The 20,940-nt window shown below is 48.7% G+C and overlaps 1 protein-coding gene across 3 annotated transcripts in view; it reads left to right on the top strand.

The window, feature by feature from the left end:
• The first annotated feature begins 239 nt into the window (after nt 1-239).
• Nucleotides 240-20,940, top strand: part of ERBB4 (erb-b2 receptor tyrosine kinase 4) — a 574,171-nt gene continuing 553,470 nt past the window's right edge. For all 3 annotated transcript variants that reach the window (XM_050711632.1, XM_050711633.1, XM_050711631.1), the window contains exon 1: nt 240-350. In XM_050711632.1, the coding sequence (XP_050567589.1) occupies nt 260-350 (91 nt within the window). In that variant the 5' untranslated portion in view covers nt 240-259. The remainder of the gene's footprint in view (nt 351-20,940) is intronic.

Genomic DNA, 20,940 nt, shown 5'->3' with positions numbered 1-20,940 from the left:
CTGCTGCTGCTGCTGCTGCTGCCGCCGGCGCTCTCGGTGCGCTCCGCTCCGCGCGTCCCGCAGCGGCGGCCGCCCCGTCGGGCCGCGGAGGGGCGGCGCTGGGGGCGGCGGCGGCGGCGGCGGCGGCGGCGGAGGGGCCGGGGCCAACTTTTGGGGAGGCTGCGCGGGGGATGGCGGCGAGGCTGAGGCTGAGGCGGCGCTGAAGGAGGAGGAGGAGGAGGAGGAGGAAGGAGGAGGAGGAGGAGGAGGCGGCGGCGCGATGCCGGCGGCGGCCGGGGGGCTGCTGTGGTGGAGCTGCTGCGTGCTGGCGGCGGCCGCCGGGGCTCCGCGGGCGGCTGCGGCGCAGGCAGGTGGGTGTTTGCGGGCTGTTTGCGGGGGCTGGGGGGGATCTCCCAAACTTATCGGCGCAGCGATGCTCCTACCCCCAAGGCGGGAGGGCGGCAGGCTGTGGGGTGCCGCTCCGGGGGGTTGTAGGGCCGGGGGGGGGGACGCGGCGGGGCTCGCCCCGCGCTGAGGGGGCGCAGCGCGCTGAGGGGACCCCGCGGCTCGGCCCCCGGTTCGCGCTGTCCGCCCTGTTATGGGGGGGTGTCCCGGCCGTCGTTGGGGTTGGGGGGGGATCTAGGGGAAATTATGGTTATTTTTGGAGGGGTTTGTGGAATTTCGGCCCGCCGGGCGGGCGCGGGGTGCTGAGGGCGCACGCTGGGCTCGGCTTTATGTAAGCGGCCGGCCCTCGCCTCCCTGCCCGCGATCGCTTCCCAGTTCCTCAGATCGGCAGGGGCCGAAGGCTGCTTTCCTCTTCTCTTGCTCTTTTTCTCTCTTTTTTTCTTTTTCCTTTTTTTTTTTTTCCTGCGGTGTTGAACGGGGAAACCCCAGCTGAAGGAGCGCTGCGTGCCTGCTTCCCCGAGCCCTGCTCTGGCTTTTCTCCCTCAGCCCCTGACCCGCTACTTTGCCCCTCTCCCGCTTTCCCCATCCCCTTTCCCAGGAGTTCCCGCTCCGAGCGAGCCCTGCTGGATTTACCCCCCACCAAAGACAGACAGCATCGAGCCGGGCGAGCTCGGCCGCCAGGATCCCTGTTACGGCACAGCCTCCAGTCCCTGTGCTGTGCAAAAAAGCCGCCCCGTCCGCAGGGATGACAGGGCTGGCGGGACCCTCGCCACAAGAAGGGGCTCGGGGGCTGCTGCTCTGGGTGACAGCGGCTTGTAAGGCTTGGCTCACGCTGCTCAGCGCTATACGAAACAGCAGCGTGGGTCGGACAGGTGAGCTTCGATCTGGGAACGTTTAGGAGCCCCCCAAAAATCTGGGCTCTGCCGGCTTTCGGGGGCCTGAGGATGGGGCTCTGGCTGCCACCTGCATTTTCAGCACATCGAGGGAGATGAAGACTACCGCTCTCACCCAAAGTTTTCATTTCCTTCTCCCAAGTCCGTCGGCCGAGGCATGAATACATGTTTTTTTTTCAATTTCTGCTCTCTCCGTGCTCGGGCATATAATGTTTGCAGCGCACAGCTTGGGGTCACGTGAGCCAAACAGCTTGGGCTGTTACCTGGAAGCTGGAGTCTTTGTTCTGCGTGGAAATAGCTGATAAATTAACTCCTTTTTCTGATATATGGGGCTGTTGAGTTGTTAAATAATTACAGCCAAATTAACTTAGCGCCGTTTGAAGTATTCAACTGCTCTGAGAAATTAATTGTACTTCAAATGTTTTGGCAGTGCAATATTTATTTTATTTTTTTCCCCCTCTCCCCCTCAGCGAGGAGCCCGTTCGGGCTGGTGCATGTGCAGGCTTTAATTCCATGCCACTGCTCCTCGCGTGTGCCCTCGGCGAGGTGCAGCCGCCCTCCTGGCACCCCTCCCGCCCCGTCCGCCACGATGTCTGTCCAGAGGTTAAAATTAGGCTGAGCTCCGAGTGCCTTTGCGGAGGCACGATAAGCACTGACCGGGAGCTTCAGCCTGACGCTGCCACCGGCTGACTCGGTCCCTGCACAGGGGACGTCCCGCGGCAGCATGGGTACCGAAGGGGTGCTGGTGGGGACCCCGCGTCATGCTTGGGGGTCCCCGCTCTGGGGGTCCCTGTGTGGTGGCCAGGCCGAGCTGCTGCCGTCCCCAGGTGTCCCCCAAGTGTGCCGCTGGCCAGCGCCGCTCACCGCAGGACATCGGGTCCGGCTCCATCTTTCGGGGCATCCCTGGGGACTGGGGATGCAACCGGCATCGGTGCCAGGTCACGCCGTGCAGCCTGTCTGCGTGCGCCTGCCTCGCCGGCACTGCAGCGCGCCCCACTGACCTCCTCGTGACTTTTTTTTCTTTTCTTTTTAAGGAGACGGTAATTGATGTATATGTGTACGGATGCTGGCACTAAAAGCCGTGCTGGTAATTAACATGAAAACAGTAATAAGGACCTGAAATACATGCCTACGAGTGAGCAGAATGAGACTTGGCAGTAGCAGCTGGCAAAGGGAGAAGCCCTGTCTTTGCTCAGGAGCAATGCTCCCCTTCTAGTTTTTAAGGGATGCTAGAATTGCCATTATTTTTTAGTTAAGTAAATCTAAGCAAACTACAGCAAGCTCAGTTGCACCTAGAAAGAGCAACCTGTTTGGCAGCATGCATGTGTTCAATGGGTTTATGGAAAAATTCCCTCAGAAGTCACTGTTGGTGCCACAGAGCCGCTCGTATGGGTGGCAAAACTTTGTAATGGGGTGCCGTGGGGTGCGCGGGGTGGCGTGCCCGCAGCCGTGCCGTGTGAGCAGCTCTAGGTGGCAGCAGCCCCCAGGAGCTCCCCGGCAGCGGGACGCGCAGCCCGGAGTTGGAGATGGGATTTCCCGGGCCCTGATTCCCCCCGGATCCCTTCTGCTGGGGCTGGGGGCAGCTCTGGGGGGCTCAGCCTGGAGTGGGAGGCACAGGGAACGGGGCATCCCGTGGGGCCGCATCCCCACCACCCATGGAAAGCGTAGCCGCGAGCTGGGAGGATAATTCAAAGACTACGCAGTGCTTCGAGTACGCGGCAAAGGGAGCTCAGGCGGCTGAGAGGACTGTGGGTTTTATCCTAGAGGACTTGAGCTGCCCCGTAAGTCGGAACCAGACTGGTGTCTGGGTGCTGAGGGCTGGCAAGTTCACATTAAGTGCGTGCTCTTAGTGGTGTAATAACTCCTGGGGCAAGCTAGGAAAGGGAAAAGGCAATAAAAACACATGCACTTGCTCAAAAGGAGGGTATAGCTTTTTTTTCTCCTTTTTTGTCCTTTTTAAATGCTTGAAGTGGTCCTTTGCTGGAAAGGCAGGTGCTTTGGCACCACGAGGAGCCCTCTCAGTGGGAGGTGAGCCCTGCTGGGCTACACCCTTGGCATGTACGACCGGCCCTTGTTTTTGTTGACTCAAAGCTTCTCCTTCTGCACAGAAGAGCAGGCTGCTGCTGGGCTTTGCATGGCCATGTAGCTGAATTATCCCACAGGAGGACTGGGGTCTGCCAGGAAGATTCATCGTTTCGGCAGCTTCAGGTGGTGTTTGTTCAGGAACTCGTTGGTTTGGAGGAGCTGCGTATACGCTGCGCTCGGTGGCAGCTTCCCTGCGTGCCCACGTGATAAACGAGCGGTCTTGTTTCGGCACCTCTGCTGGGCACACGGGCAGATGCCAAGCCTCCTGAAGTCTTCGAACAGCTGCTGCTATATATATATATATATATATATATATATATATATATATCCTTTTTTTTTTTTCCTCAGCCTGCCAGGAAAACTCTCCCCACTGCGTAAACGGGATGCAAAGTCCAGGGCAGATGAATATTCACGTGTGCGTCGGTGATACCAGGGGTCTGATGCTGGCAGGCATTAGGGCAGCCAAGTCCGTAATTCGAACCACAGGAGCACGTACGATTTGCACTGTCAGAAAACCAGAATATAAATATGACAGTAGAAATGCTAACTGTAAGGATATCGACGTGTATTTGTGCTTTCCAGTGATACCTGCTTTTTGTTTCCATCTTTGAAGCCTATCAAATCTAGCTCCTGCCAGAGCAGTAGCTGGGCAAATGAAGTAAATAGTGTGAAAGCAAGCCCCTGAGTTTCAGCAGATGCAGTTCTTGGAGCTATAAAATTGTTCAGTCACCATATATGCTTTCTTTAAGGTCAATGCCAGAGATTTCTAAAACATACCGATTTTGTTGCCTCTTTCTCCTGATGTCTGTGCAGTTGGGTGTACAGTACCCGAGCAGACATTTATAACTTGGTCGTCCTTAAATTTCTCCTAATAAACCAGCAACGTGTCCCGTGCTCTTGTTGCATGCCGATGTGACTTCTGTAGGCATCTCCCAAAACCCAGCTGGCTGTGCATGGGTCCTGAGGACTGTCCCACAGCGATGCAGGGCTCAGGAAGTTTTCTCCCAGAAATAGGGATGTGTGGCTGTGGGGTACACGTGCAGCATGGCATTTAGGGGATTTCCTTGCTGCCCATTGCAGGACCGGATCCTGAAGATTGGGGCATGGTGCAAAGCTCCAGGACCTGCCCACATCCCACTGATACCAGGAGCGTGGCGTGCCTCCTGCTGCTCCTTCCCAAATGGTGTTCCCGGACATTCCCATCTGGTTTTTCTAGGATGTTCAGGATGGAGCTGCTCTGGCACACGGACAGGAAGAAAAAATCATCATGCTTAACTTGATACCCATCCTAATGTTCAATTTCCATTAATTTAAATTACATTGAAATATCGAACGTCTTGGGCGTAAAAGTTTATGGAGCATGGTTAGTACACTAATGGAGTATTTCGGAAATCTTTAAGGTTAGTGTAGCAGCCAGGTGGAGATGCAGGGATAAGGGTTCCTGAGAGTTACTTTGCTTTAACCCCTTTTCCAAAATCTTCCATATACTGGTGACTCTTTATCGGTTGTGCTGCCGCTGCTATCCAGCTACAACTCCAAAATCCCTGATCCTCTCTGCAAGGTTGCTTTGTGGATATTTTTGCTTGTTACCTTTGGCAGCAAAAATGTATAGATCTAAATTTAAATTTCTGTTTGCTAAGGATATGTGACAGTATTTAGAATTCAGCATTATTTTATTATCTCTTTGAAAGGATAAAAAAAAAGGGCTCATTTATTTCAAGAGATATTTCTGTAGTGCATAAAAATATCAGTGAAGTAGCGAGCGTTTTCCAGTTGTTGTTGACTTCAAATTTAGCAACCATTGTCCCCGTTGATATATTTGATGCTCTAAAAATGTGCTTGCCATTAAGTAGGAAGCTGAAGTGATTGGTAGGCAGATAATATCCTTTGGTAGCTATTAATAATGCTCAGAGGATGTATGCATGGGAGAGTATGGAAAAAGCCATGGAATTGTGTAGGAAGGAGGCAAAAATAATGTATGTGGCTGCTTTATTTGAAAGCCACCCGTGTTACTCTGTCTGTATGTATTGCAGCGATTGCTGCCCGAATTAGCTCGTCGTGAGCGGGAGAAACCGAATCTCGAGCAACGTAGTGGTTCTGCTTGGCAAGCAGGGGTCTGAAATTTCCAAGAAAAGGGAAAATTTCAAAGTCAATAGGGAGTCAAAGTCAAAATCTCTCCTTTTGTCTGTTCCTCAAGCCCATCCTTTGTGCCGGTGCACCCGCATCACTGTGGGTTTCTCTCCATGCTTTTCAGCACGGGGCTGCCTCTTTGTGCCCCAGGTTTTAAAGCTGCCCTTAAAATCACGCACGTTCGGGTGCTCCCGGGTAACATGCCCAAAGCCAGGACCAGCTCACACAGCCACGCAGCCCTGATGTTGTCCAGGGCTGTATTTCCTGCTGGGAAGATCATATTAGAAAAATATGGCATTATTACAGTCTGAGGAGTGGCCGTAACTTTTGCAGCGCTATAATTGTCCCGGCGCTGCAAGACACACCTCAAGTCAGGGGCTGGGTTTGCTTCTAGCAGTGCATCAAGTGCTGCTGTGAAAGCTTGTTACAGCACACTGTAAGGTGCAGCTGCTGTGGTGTTAATGGGGTGCATGCAGTGCAGGTGGGATTTTTCTTTTTGGGAGTTGCTGAGAAGGACAGGAATGCTTTGTTTGCTGTCCCTTGGTCCAGCGTCCTAGAAAGGAGTCAAAGTCAGGTCTGTACCGTGTGGTTTTGGCTGCCTGAGGGTCTCGGTGTGCAGCTTTAGCCCTTGATATAGCAGCTTCTCAAATAGTCTCTTATGAGCAGTGATGTTCTTGTAGTAACAAAGGATTGGGGACAGTAGGAGAATGTGGTGTGTGGTTTTTTTTCTCCCTTCTTGTTTTGGAAGATTTACAACTCAATTCATGCGGCGTTGTTGGCTGCAAGTTTCTTGGTGTTAATTTTATCCAAAAATCTCAGGGCTGTGTGAATCTCATCTTCCCAGAGGGGAAGAAAAGTGAAGAAGAGTCAAAACTCCTGTAGCTTAAGAAACAGGAGGGGGAGAGTCCAAGAATTACTGTTTTTGTAACCCACTGTTTTAAACTCATTTGTAGGATTTAATGCAGGGGCTGCTTGTCTCGTGGCTTTCCAGTGTCTGGCAAACGTTGGTGACTTTGGGGATGGAAACCTGGGTTTATTAGGAACCTAATAGCTGTAGTCTGCCTGCTGCCCTGATGTGTGGTTAAGGCATTAAAATATATGGGTTATGCCTTGTGCTACAGTAGAACAATTACCAGGTGGGTGTCCTTTGGTATTGGAAAATGATCTTGCCAAATTTCTGTTGTCAGCTTGAATCATCTCAGTCATGCTGAAGGCCCACAGAAAAGGGGTGGGGGGAGGCATTATAATTAGTGACTCTCTCCAAGTAGGGGCCATCCCGTGGTGTGTGAGTTCTGTAGGTCCTGTCTATCCCAGACTGGTCCTGTCCCTTTGAGTAAAAGCTTTTTGGCTCTGCCCATATCTGCCCTGGGCTTTTCCTGGGTTAAGAGTGTCCAGATTGTCCAAGGCTACGTGAGAATTGCTGCAGTGCTCGTTTCCATTTGTTTTTTGGGGTCTAGCCTGACTGTTTGATGCAGTGATGTGACAAAATGACATCAGCTGCTGGCACGTTCATGGCATCAGTATTTGTAAGAGCTTCCTTTTCGTCTCATTGATTTTTGGCTCCTTCCTGCAACCAGGGAGCTTTTGCATTGGGTTGCGTGTGTCAGGTGTAGATCTGTTTGGTTGGTCTGCTGGGGCCAAGTTAAGGGTTCGTATAGTGGGTCCTGAGCCTTGATGATGCCAGGGTCTCCTGGGGCGTGATGGTGTTTGGTGGTGGGCTCAGGGTGCCGGGGCTGTGCTGGGCAGGGAGGAGGGATGGATGTCTGCTGCCTGCCTTGCTGCTCCTTGACTTGGACAGTGCTGATGTGTGGGCCAAAGTGCTGGGGTGTTTTGGGATCCCCTCTGACTCTCGCAGATCACACCTAGCATCACTGAACCTTGTAAGTGTTTTCTTAACCCGGTTTCTGCTTAAATTCTCTGAGAACTTGTATGAACCCGAGCACTCCTGCATTTCTAGGAATATCTGGAATAAAACCCATGCTTATCAGGTGGCGCAGGCTCAAAGTCTTACTTTGCCAGGTGAGATAAGGCTTTTTTTCAGGAGTCAAGAGAATGAGGTGCTGGAACAATTTCACTTCTCAGATCACAGGAGCCCGACTAGTTCTGTTAGGAGGGTGTATCTGGGCACCAGGTAATACGGGGCATCAGTGGCTTGCGGAGGTGCAAGAGAAGTAAATGTAAGAGGCAGGGAAGGGTGCACAAAGGAGCAAGCCCTCCAAAGAAAGCCACGCAGATATTTGCAGAAGGGCTTTAAGCATGGTGCCTTTACTCAGAAATGAGATCTTCAGGTTGTAGCTGGGAGAAACCTGCCTGGGTTTCCTGAAGAACGGTGCTGGAGCACCACAAAGGTCAGCACAAGTTGTCCTGGAGAGGTCCTGGTTCGTGGTCTGTGTTGCTGCTGTTGAGCTCGGTGGTCCTAAAAACCCGAAGACTTCGGGATAATAAGCTTGGAGGGTGCTTGGAGGGGCAGCAGCAATGAGCAGGATGGCAAAAAAGTGACAGCACAGGCAGTCTGAGCCCAGCCCTGGGCTGGTGGGTGCAAACCATGTGCAGCCATCCTCTGGCCATCTCTGCCTTCGCTCCCAGCTGTGTTACATTTCCTCTCACCCATTTTCTCCCTAGCCTAATGTAGGTGTGATGGCATAATACAGGTTAGAAAGTATTAGTCACTTTTTTTTTTTTACCTCTCAGTCTTCAGCAAACATACGTGTGGCTTGAGGACCGTGATACCAGGTCTGGTGCTTTTCTTTTCACCGCCATGCCTCCCGAGGGAGCTGGCAATTACTAAACCGGCGTTAAGCTTTGTTTTTAATGCTCTACTTCATTTCTTTCCCACCAAGTTTGGGTTACCAATGATATGATTACTTATGGATTTGTAAGCCAGAAATAGCCTAGTAATTGCTATATTGCTTTGCCCGCAGTAGCAATGAGCGTCTTAAATTTAATGCATCATCCACACAGAAAATTGATATTTGGCCAAAACAGGAGGCCTCTGACAGCTAATCTTAAAGAGCTTGTGCTTGACATGTAAAATAGAGAGTTGTGGATGACATTCACGAGAAAATTGGTGGTCTTCAGGATTATTCCATAAAAGAAAAATACTCCTTACGTTGGCTGGAAATACTTGAGGATAATTAAGTTTGTGTGGAAACCTTTCCTTAGAGGTCAGCAGTGTGAAGGCCTGGGACGTTAACCACTCAGATCACATGCAAAGGAAAAAAAAGCATGACAAATAATAATTCCAAGCCTGAATTTTGCCTGATCTTCAGGGGTCATCTGGTAAAACAACGCTCATGAGTTGCTGACCCCACAGCTAATGGGAGGTTTCTTTTAACGTGGTTTTACTTGAATTTCTTTTCTCAAATACTACCTAAGCAGCAAGAATGCCCAAGAACAAGTCTTCCACGGAAAAAATTACCCACAGTAAGAAACTTCCCAGTGTTTTGGATGAAGATACCTGCTTGTACAGATATGTTTGCCTACATTGGATGTGTATTTTGCTGGCAGTCCCAATGTGAGGGCCCAGAAGTTTCCGCAGGGATTTTTGCAGCTCAGTTTGGCAAGCGTGTGCCGCTCCATGCCCGTGTGACATGATAGGCTTTGGGTAAAGACACGCTTGAACGTATTTTGTCAATATTTGGTTTTGAGTCAGTAGGTCCTCATGATTTTGCTTCAAAAGTAGCCAATATCTATCTATTAAATGCAGCACTCGTGTTCAACAGAAAATGCAAGACCCAATTTCAAAATTAGGCCCACACAATTATGCAATCAGGTAATCGCGCGTGTAATTGCTTGCACAAATGGTCAGTTAGATGTGTAACTGTCCATTTGCACGCAAAATTAACCAATTTTGAAAATTGGGCTCTGAATATTCATGGCAGAAAATGCAGCTTTCTGGACATGGCTGCCTGTGTCACACCTTCTCACCTTCCTCTAACAGAGGTGTCCTCCCCAACAAGCCTTGTGCCCTTCTCTTCACTGAAATGCTGGAAGCAAAGGACAGAAAGCCTGTGTGCCAAAGGCTTCTAAGCTTAAAACCAAAGAGCAAAAGAAAAATCAGAGATGGCAAGGAGTGAGTTGACACATCCATGGTTGCACAAGCAGGGGGCAAAGCCCAAAGTAGCATTTGACTCTCCTGGTGTCCGGTGCCCTTGGGGTTTTGCTTTCACCTTGGCATTGTGGTCTGAATCTGTGACGCTTGTTTAAAAAGGCCACGAAGGGTGTGTGTCTTAAATTTAATACACAGGCACAGGTGTAAGACCTACTAACGCACGTGTAATCTTATTGTTCAGGAATTTACTTATTTAAAAAGAAAGTAATGTGGTGCTTTTGTCACTGCAGAATCGATTGTTTGAGGTGTGTATGAGCACTTCAGTTATTTGTTTTTGTGTTTGTCAGGTGTGAATCATGTAACTGGCCCGTGTGTACATGCTTTAGCCTCCCGAGATGAGCAGTGCTGATTTGTTATCAAAATTTGGCACTGCTTCCAGGGAGGGGGTGCTCGTCTGTGCCTTTAGTCTAAGGCAGGTGCTTATGCATCTCTCCTGGCTGGGCCGAGGGAAATGCTGATGTCAAGTTGCTCCCACAGAGCAGGGCAGGAGGAGACCTTCGGGAAGGTGAAACCCTCCTGCCTGAAGCTGGCTTCTCCTCCCAGAGCAGCGCTGCAGCCCGGGAAGGATTAAGCAGGAGCATTTTAAGGTCACTTTTTATTCCCAAGCAAGAGGTTTATATCCTCTGTGCATATTAATTTCACGGCTTGGGACGTGGTGGAAAAGAGAGCAAATGCAAGTGTGTTGGGTAGCCTTGGTGGCTGGTCTGGGAGAGAGAGCCTGGACTAGAAAGCAGCCTTCCCCTCCCACGCTGCATTAACACAATTGCTGTAAAATCTGTGCAAAGGTCCGAGCCTGAAGCTGCAGTGAGCAAGGTTTTTGCTCGGTGGTGTATAAACAGGTCTCAGTTTTCCCTTGTAGTCACTTCAGGATGTGATTTCCTCCGCAGCATCCCTCGGCACTTCCTGGGTGCTGTTGCATTGCATGCGTTGCTCTCCTGCACCAGTTGGCTCGCTGAAAATCCAAGCTGCAACCCTGTACCGTCCCCAAGTCACACTTGCAAGCTGCTGTCCTTTTAATTTGAAATGTAAACAGAGAGGCTCGGCCTTCCTTGTGGCTTATTGATTCTGCCTTTGCGGGACCAAAATGAGTTACCACCCTGCTCGCTAGGTGCAGTCAGCACTACAGATGTTATCTGCAAGGCTGGTTTTAAGCCGTGGCTTGTCTTTCGAAAGGTAATTCTGTTTGTTTATGCCAGCGTGCCATTTACTTCGTTTGGGCTGGCAGCTGGGGGAGGTTCGGGGGAGGAAGAGCAGGGAGTCGCAGGTTGCTGTGCACAGAATTTGCGTGTTTCTGGCTTTGTGTGCATAAAAGCCAGAACTCACAAACGCTTCCTTGTGTGTTCTCAGTGGCTATGATGATCGTGCATCCACGGGGGGTGAGGGAGATGGCAACAGAAAAGCACAGTGTGCAAGCCCAATGTGCAGGTGAAGGTTTGCCCCTGAAACGCAGGGCAGGTGGGAGCAGAGTCAGGGTGTGTGAGCCTTGCTGAGGTCTTCCTGAGCACCCCGTGCACCAGCTGCTCTGCAGAAACTGCTGACACACGCATATACGTACATATATAGATATCGTGCAGGTGCTTTAAGAGACAAACGGGGTATTTCCGAAATCTGATGCAAGTGACTGGTTTTCTTCATTCCTCTGTGTAGAAACCTGTCATCCTCTTGCCCTGCTCTGGAGGGGATGGGTCCTTGGTAGGGGATGTGTGGCAGCAGCTGGTGGCTCCCCAATGGGACACTGGTGCTGCTGGGCTGCTGAGAGCCTTTAGACGTGGCTGGTGGTGGCCAATGAGGGAGTCCTGAGGATCGGGAAATAGTCTTGAAGACTCGAAAGCTCTCCAGAGGCATGAATTCTGGCCCACAGCCTTGCTTCAGGCTGATAGCCCTGTGAGGAAGGGTATGAGCTGGTAAAGAATCTCTGCATAGGAAAGGATAAAGAAAACATGCTGCGTAAATTACGATACCACCTATATTATCAGCGAAAGAGCTGAAAGCTGGGAGCTGTAGGGAGAGACTTCTCATGTTAATGTGCGAGTCCTTGGCTCTGCCTCCTCCGAAATCACCGCCGCAGCTCCCAGCTGCTGGCACGGACTTGCTTACCTTCCGTTCTGGCTGTGAAATAAAGTATTAGATGTGATTGCTAATTGTTGATGGTTTTTTTCCTAAGGTAGTTCTGGCATGCCATTAGTGGCCTGGAAACAGAGTGTGGGTATTCCTGAATTTCTAAAAGGCATTAGCCTACCTTTAAGGACAAGGGATGTGTTTTATACGCAGCTCTTGGCACTGTATGGGAAAAGAGAAGCGGGCTCCAAAGCACAGACCAGGAGAATTGATTTATCATCAATTTATTGTTCGGAGCTCTAGGCAAACTCATCTCAGGACGGAACAGGGATCTATAAAATCTTTTCATCTGAAACTATGAGTTAAACTGGGAGGAACTGCTGATGAGAGGCCAGAGCCAGCCCTTGCAGCAGGCAGGCTTTCGGGAAGCGGTCTCCTGCTGCAGCCAAGGTGGTTGGAGGGACAGGAGCCCAATCCCTTATTGCCCTCTTTCTTTCCCTATTAATGCCTGGTTCATGCAAGAGCAAGCCTGCAAAACTCCCCCCCGTCTCCCCTTTGACTTCAGGGTAGATTTCCCTTTCTTTGTTGGCGCCTCCTGTTAATCTTGCAGTTTCTTCCCCCCGGCGCGCTCCTTTCTTTTATTACGTTTTATTATGCGTGCGGATTCTTAAACCTGATAATGATGGGGTAGCGACTCGCCTTGTTCAGCAGGAGGCCTCGGAAAACACGCTGATGCATAGGGGTTGTCAGATCACTATATAAATAAATAAAACCTGCTCATATATTCCCTTCAAAGAAGCCGGTAAGTGAGACAATGCTGAAGAACTCTCTCTGCCGCTTTTTTTTTTTTTTTTCTGGTATTGGAGGGAGAGGGGAAAAAAAAAAAAAAAGCTGTATTATGTCAGGACCTGTAATAAATAGCACTGCAATGAGAAGCGACAGCCTCATTCACCTTGCATCCATGCAGAAATAACTAAGCTCTCTTCCCATGCCTTGAAAAAAAGGAGAAAGAAGGGAATTAAAGAAAAGAATTGACCTTGGCTTGGAGTCGCTCTCGTACTCGCAGGGAACAGGCTGCCTGCGAGAGATTGAAGTTTCGCTGGCTGTTCTTGCAAGCGGCGTATTGCCTGTGTTACTTCGAGCTATTCAGCCTGCAGAGCATGAAGTACGGTCCTCGGCTTTCTCTTGCTGCCTGAAACTGTATTAGCAGAGCTTTTAATTGGCAAAAGACAGGTTTGGAAGGCTTAAATATTTTAATGGAAAAATAAAGAAAGGGGTTTTCACAATAAGGAGGCACAGTGTGGTCAGGCTGCTTTGCTGCAATCTATTTTTTATTTCCTTGAGTTGTCACGTTTTATTAGGAAGTTAAAATAAAGTGGAAGCTTTCTTGCAAATTGAAGTAGTTAACAAATTAAAGGGGAAAAAAATAAAAGGCATTTAAGGGAGCTGGTGGAAGACAGACTGATGGAACATGTACTTCTGTACGTTTTTTGCAAAACTTTGTTATATCTGTGGCTGTCTTTCTTCCTTACTTTCTCTTTGGAGTATTTGATTATTGTTTATGAAGTTCCCAAGAGGCACGGAGGGAAAAAATCTTACTTTGCCAGGGTTATTCTGCACTGGCTTTGTGTCAGCAGGTGCCTCCCCTCTCCCTGTCTGGATGCTCCTGGCTGTTTGTCTTGCAGGGACAGAAGGAAAAAGGTCCTGGGGTCTGGGGACAGGGAGGCAGGAGGAGAAACAGCACCAGCACCATTACTTCCCTGTGCTGGGGGTGCCGTGCCTGCAAACATGCACCGAGGTGGGTGTGAGGATGCAGCAGGGGTGGGAACATGCACCAATGCTCTGGTCTGCAGCAGGTGGTTACAGAAATAGATGCGTGCACCCACCAACCCCCAGATTTCACCTGCAGGTAGCCCCAGTGTTAGAAGTGGGTGCGTAACCCTTCCTTCCTGTGCTTTCCCAGGTGCAGGAGACCGCAAGGTGTGCAGTAAAAGCCATCCCCCCTCCGCTTCTGTTCCCTTGCGGGGCAGTGCTTCCTTACAGCAATTCTTTATTGTGAATTCCTTTGTTATTCAGTCTGTAAGCAGTGGAAAATAATGAAGCCATTTAGCATTCCTGGGGATGCCACGTGTACTTCTGAAGGTGTTTTATTACAGTTCAGCGTTAGTTAATGTGCACTTACAATAAGCTGTTATCACTGGGGCTGCCTTTCATTTCTTCCCACCGAGTGTTTTGCTTTTAACGTGGGGTATCGTGCTGCTTTACTTGGTGTGATACTTCAGACGTGGCGTGGTGGCAATTTGCAGGGAGTGAAAGGTGAACACACAGATCTGGTACTGGAGGGATGCTGCTTACAGCCGTCGTGTCGCCGTGACCCGAGAGCCCTGCTCTTCCTCACCCTCTCCCTGCGTGGCATCCTGCTGGGCCCCCAGAAATGAGCAGAAGAGATTGTTTGTCTCCCAGATTTTTATTATTTATTTATTTGGGGCTCTACAGTGTTTTTGGCAGGTCAGAACACTTTTTTTTGTTACCAGTCTCCTCTTCTAGTGCTCCATTGTTGAGCGTTTGTTAATTATCGCTCAACAACTGGGCTCCGATGGAACTGCAGGAGCCTTATCTGAAGGCACAGCAATTGGCAAACGAATTCATTATGATCAGAGCGGCTCTAATGAATGTTAAATTAATTCATAATAATGTGACACTTAAAATCAAATGTTAAGCATATTGTTAATAATTACGCATGCACTTTTACCTTGTCTGCCTTTAATATTATTTCTTCCTACTGCGCGTACTGGAGGAAACCTGGGATCGGCCAGCTTTCCCCTACTTATCTCTGTACACCACTAATTCCAGACTCTTTTGGCAGCAAATAGCTTAATTACCTATTTGTCTGTTTCATAGTAAGTAGATACACAAGCGTGAAAGCTAGTAAGTTGGTGTGAATATATATAATTTATAGCGGAGATCCCGTAACTGCAGGTTATTACGGAAAAGTGACAGTAATTAATGAGGATGGGCTCTTGCTTGCCATCTTTCATGAGAGAGAGGGGAGGGGAGAAATGTCAAACATTCCCACACTTATGCTTAATACAATATCTATGGTTAGTTATTACGGTTATTTGAGAATGCAAAGTGATTTCATTTAAGTAAAACTGTAAATTTGATACGTATTTTTTTTGTTTTAAATGCCTGAAACTGGCTTTGCACATTAAACTCCTCTCTGAGTCCTCTTGCCCACGTTGGTGTCTTTGTAACCATCCTTTCTTTTTTATTGGATTAGTTATCTCACCTTTTGTCTTAGAAATGGGAGCTCTAAGGGTAGCAGGGGTGTCCTGGGGTGGATTTGTCTGGTGAAACGATTGAGGCGCAGAGGCATGGGTTGTGCCGTGGCTGTGCTCCGCCAAGAGCATAAGGGTTTTGTTTTATAAAAAGAAATAAAAAACAAAACAACAACAAAGGACCCACAGACGCTGATTCTGTTGATGGAAAATAGTGGTCAGTGGTACCTAATTTGCATCACCTTGTTTTTCCCCCTCTGGTTTGCATGGCTGCAGCAAGCAGGAGATGCTGCGGAGCTGCCTCCTACTTGGGCTGCTCTTCCTTTTCAGGCTTCAGCAGCAAAATCTGCCAGGAACGTGGCCGTGAAATACCTTGAGCTACAGCTGCTGCCAGGCAGCGCCTTGGAGGGGTGTTCCTGCTTTTTCTTTTCTTTTTTTTATATTTTTTTCTTCTGAAAACGCCGGCGTGGAAGCGAGCGGGAAGGCTTCTTTGGGCTGTGCCTCCAAAGGTCATATAACACTTTCTGTTCTCCCTGACATGACACAGCGTGACAGAACAAAGTATTTATCTTGTGTACTTGTCAGCTCCGTTCTGCGGGCTCCGAAATGATGAAATACTACAGAATATGCTGCTGCTTGTTTCCTTTAGGGACTTGCGCTGATTTGTTTAAAGTGTCGTCTGCACCCAGTAAACGCTTCATTTATTACAGCTGACACCTGAAAACATCTGAGGGAGATGTATCAGGGCATCACACAGATATTATTTTCTTTATTTGCTGCTGTTTACTTATGTCCCGATATAAATGCAGTCTGCAATGATCGGTCGTGCTTCTCGGGGGTGCCACCCGTGTGGTTGCGTGTGTTGAACCTGCATGGCTTCTGGAGCCGTGCTCCATTTCCATCAGAAAAATGCATTTTGACTCCTGATGGGGCCAGCTCGACTGTTAATTACTGCGGTGAGTCACAAATGAGCTCTTGCCTCGGGAGCTTCGCCCGTCCTCTCCTCAAACTTTTGCCCATTACTTGTTCTGATGCTTAAGCAAAAATAAAAATAGACCTCTTACAAAGGGCGGAGTGAGCGTTTGGGACAGTGATGTGACAGCGGTAATTAAAATACCGGGCGCAAAGGTGCTCAGGTTTTAATTCTGAGCTCTGTGTTGGATTTCTTGGTTGATTTTATTTTTATTTATTTTTATTTTATATTACATGATTCTTTGCATCCAGCTGTGTGTGCATCCCTACAGCACCTGTGTGTCAGTATGGCTAGTGATGGGGTCTGCATTTGGGGTGCTTTATGTAGCTCTGGTCCTTCAGATTCCCACACGGGGTAAATCACAGAGATACAAACCCAGGAGGAAACGAAATGGTTGTAGGTAGTTGTCGATTTTGCTCCCCCTAAGTGAATAAGCAGTGCTGGGGAAGAAGCGAAGCCTTCCCAATTCGATGGGAACTTGTAAATGGCAAATATACTGCGTGCTTTAATGTTGTTTTGTTTTACAGCCGTTGTTACAGTTTTAATTAGCGAAATTAGATTCCTTGCTTGAATAGCATCCTTGCTTTAATTTACTGTGGCGTGCCTTCCGCTCAGTGTGTGTGGGTTGGGAAGGGGGTGAAGAGGAGGGGGGGTCTTCCTCCGGTTTCTCGGCACAGCACCTTTGTACTGTTGCTCATGAGCTGGTCCCTGCGTGTCCCAGTGTCCAGTTCCCTGCTGAGCAGCACGACGGCTGTCACCACGGCAGTCCTGGCTTCAGCTGCTCCTCGCCTGGGTTTGTGAGGATTTGGGGTTTGGCCACCAGCTGCTGGAATGGCCAAGTTGGTACCCTGGGTGGGGAGGGGTTGGCTTGGGTGGCAGCTGAAGGCAGATGATCAGCTTCGGGGCATGCTGGTTTGCTCCGGCCTTGTGGGCCCTGAGATGAAGAAGCGGCGTCCTCTCTTTTAGGTGAGTGTTTGACAGTGGGACAGAACTTGAGAATTCCTTAATCTCCCAAAATTTGGTTAATCATAGTGAATTAAGAGGTGACCCCAGGTGTGAGGCTGCCCTTGTTGTGTACAGGGCCATCCATCTCCCTGGAGAGAAGAACCTGTGCCTGACAGGAGGGTCGAATGCTCATTCGAGGCTGTGAGAGCCGAGGATGCTGATCCCAGTAACTTTTAGGTACTGGGAAGGTCCAATGCCAGCAAGCTACGGGTTTTATGCTCAGTAAAGTTTGGCGACATCCGTATCTGAGTCTCTTGGAAGAGAAATTGCCTCCTGTCATGGGGGAGGCTTCAGAGAGGTGCTGAAGTATCCTCTGTTGAGGCGAACTCCTTAGAAATAATTGGCATCAGTCATTTGTATGTTAATATTTCACTGTGATTAATTTAACAGACAGATGGTGGTCCGTATTACGGTGTATGAGTGGGACTTTTCCACGGGCCAAATGATTACCTACACAGTTTTCAATTAGCAAAGCCTGCCAATTACCTGGAGTGGCTTTCCTTTTAATTACGCAGCTATTATGGCAGCACGGTGGGCAGGCTGTGGGGAGGAGGAAAGCTCTGCGGTGTGGGCAGGGCCTTGCTAGGAAAACCCATAAAAACAGGCCAGAAAGGAAAACCTATATCATAGGAAAGTCTCATGAGGCATGAGCCCTCCTCCTTCTGGTGGTGTGAGTGATAATAAATAGCTTCAAAATGCCCGGCTGGTGGGTTGTGGTGTGGAGGAGAAGCAGTGGGGTGTGGGAGATGCTCTGGTTTGGAGGTCTGCTGGCCGCACGCTTCTTGAGTGGTGCATATGTAGGCAGGGCTTCGTGTAACACCAAGGAGCTAATAGATGAAGTCTTCGGTTGTCATCTTGCTTCCTGTCCCAGCTAATAACAGCCCAGGCAATGAAAAGATACTTCCTTCATAATTACAGACATCTCCTGCTCCCTTTGAGCCACACGGTTAAATCATCGGGTGTCCTCTTCATCTGAGTTGTCTCCTCGAGCTTATCTTCCTCTGTGGATCGGTCTTTTATTGTATTTTATTTTGACGAGGCTGTTTGTCTCCCCTCGGCTCTGCTGCTACCAGGACCGGTTTCCCTGTTGTCCTCGAGGAGCGGGGAAGGAGATCAAAGAGGCTTTGGGCTTGAATTAGCTGGTGATGAGGTTGGGTCTCCTTTGGGATGGGGATATTAATGCAGCATCATGAAACATGAGGCCTGCTTTCACTTTGGGTGGCTCTGATAATGAAAGAACATAATTAATCATAATTGGCTCTGCAAAGGATATGTAATCTGGGAAAAACACCTGCCCTATAGGTGGTGGAAGTACGTGACAGGAGCAATGAAAGGAACAGGAGCTGCAGCAGCCCAGGCTACTTCTACAGAAGTATTCAGGAAAGCTTTGGGGAGCCTTTAATGACAGTGAGGATTTTGTTGTGTTTTGATGTTGCCTTGTTCCACAGCGTGCTCAGTGAGGGTATTTTAGGTTTTAATAAGCTTGAGAATAATGGTTGGGCAGTGGCATGCACACCAGGGGTAAATCAGGGAAAACAAGGGCTCTGTAAGTCATTTGGGAAGGAGGTCATACCCCTGCATCCCTGCGTAGCCTTCCATGTTGGGGCACTTCAGCTGACCTTTTTTTTTCCCCTCTTTCTAAGCCACTTAAAGGCTGTGTCTGAAGCCCTGGCACGTTGTAGATGGCTCCCAAATCCTTAGTTTGTTGTTTTTTGTAACACTGGGTGCATCCTCCTCAAAATCTCCCCCTAACAGCAAACAACTGTTAAGCAGTGCAATTTACCACTTGTGAAAAATGATCACTTTGCTGCTGATGTGCAAGGTTGGGGTTGTGCATTTGCTCTGGAAGCACGGTGAGGACACAAAACTCTTCTTCCTTGAGAGCTGGGGGACACAGACTCCATGAGCCTGTCTGTGTCTGGATAAAGCCAGGATGTGGGCTCCTACCATTGCTGCCCCTGCTCGATTCATCTGTTTTCTCTGGTAACCTGGGGTTATTCATCTTGTCAACGTAGTGCAAGGAACCATTTGCAGTGGAGCAAGAGTATCCTGTGCTACGGTGAACTTAATCCATTTCCAGTGCAGAAGTGCAGCAGCTCAAAGCAGGGCTTACATTGCATTGTCATGTTCAGCAAGGAAGACTGCCAGAATGGAACCTAACTCATGCCTTGGGTTGTAAATAAATCCACATACAAGGCTACCTTTTTTGTTCTGTCTTTGGATCTACAGCTTCTAACAGTTGAAAATCTTTGACTGGCTTTGAATTTCTAAGGATTAGTGGTATACAAGACTGCCAGGGAGACCTGAAGGTAGACCAGAGGGGCCCTCCAGAATAACCTGGCTGTAATTCCAGATAGAAATGTGCTGGCCAACGTGGCATGGGCTATGGTGCTGCAAAATAAAGTAACCCGTCTGGCTCTCTGCTGAATCAAAAGGAGTTGTTCTACTTACAGAAGTAGCCAATTCAGGCCCAAAATAATCATCCTTTTATTTATTAGCATGTTAAAATTCCTTTAATTAGGTTTTGGTGCGGTGTCTTGAATCCTTTGACTTGAAAGTTTTCTTGTTCATAACTTACGTGTCGAGCCGTTGGTGTTGTGTTACAGCTCCAGAGATGATGTGCTGAACTAATTAAGTAATAACGATTGAGATGCAGGGTATTTCCTTGGGATTAATGACTGTCTGGGAGGAGTTGATGGCCCAAGGTGTAACCAAGGGCCATTAACACCAGCCAACTATTAATTCTAAGAAAATGCCAGGTGCCAAGGTCATCATTGCTATTAGAAGTTACGGGCAATGAGGAGGCAGGTGGGGGGAGAGATGAAGTAACATGAAGAATATGGATTTCAAGAAAAGGTAATATAGTTTTAATGGGTGTCTGCATGGTATACCTGTTGATTAGCCAGTGTACTTGTTCCTTTCATTTCTCACTCTTCTGTCCAAAGCTTAATGACAAGGGTCATGGTGATGCTTTTCTCATTTAGTGCCCTTTTCTTAATGGTGCCTCATGCATTGGTCCAGCTCGAAGGACGCTTTATGTGTAATTCTTTTTTCCATTTACTAGAGGGCTTAATCCAACCTAGCAGCAACTGAAAACATGCAGAGTGTTATTCCTCAGTGGGAAGAGATGCTGAGTTAGTTGTCTATATGATCAGGAGGGAGAAGAAGGGTGGGGCTATTGGAAAAACCCACACATGAGCCAAGTGCTGATTCGGGATGCAACAACACAACGCACTGCCCTTGGTGGTGAAGGTGCTGCAGGAATTCCCTCCCCACCCGTGGGTGCTCATTATTACCATTGCACAGGGCTTATGTTGGTTGTTTCAGGCAGCTGGTTCCCAGCAGCCTCCTGAACAGTTGTGTGGGCACAAAACTGAATTGGCAACTTGGCAGGGTGAACAAGTATCTTAACCCAGGTTTCTTGCCAAAAAGTTGATGTATTGGGTAACCCGTGCCTTGTGATTATTACTACAGGGGTTCAAGTGGTAGACCCTTGATTCTGGGCATAAGTCAGCAAGAAGCAAAATTGTAGTTGCTGTGTGCATTTTGAATTGTAGGGGGAAAAATAAACTCTTAATTTGAGAAGAATCAGTCAACTTTTAACATGTTTTGATGTAGTTGCTTATTATATATGTGCAATGCATGCTCAATATGGTGTCAACAGTTGAGATTCCAGAGTGGGTGGTAGGGACAAGAGTTTGAAGACCCTCAGATCTATCAGGCTTCCTTCCATAAAGGTGTGTTTTCTAGGTCATGCTTGCCAAAGTGGCATTAAAAAAGGTGTCATTACCTTGGGAAACGGTGAATAGTGTGTTAAAGCACCTGTTTCTGTAGCGAGGGAATTGTATTTCAAGGCTGAACTGTAGTTGCCATGTGGTATATATCATGTTTTGGGATTTCGGTGGAAGGCTGAACCTAACTTCTCCCCCAAGGACCGTAGGATAAAGATTAAGTCTTCAGATAATTGCTGTGTGTATGTTCAGTTAAAAGCTTAAGAGACTGGAATTTACATAACTCTCATTG

This window comes from Cygnus atratus, chromosome 6 (genome assembly GCF_013377495.2).
Source record: "Cygnus atratus isolate AKBS03 ecotype Queensland, Australia chromosome 6, CAtr_DNAZoo_HiC_assembly, whole genome shotgun sequence".
Lineage (NCBI taxonomy): Eukaryota > Metazoa > Chordata > Aves > Anseriformes > Anatidae > Cygnus > Cygnus atratus.
The sequence above is the reverse complement of the archived record's forward strand: the minus strand, read 5'-3'. Positions and strand labels throughout refer to the sequence as shown.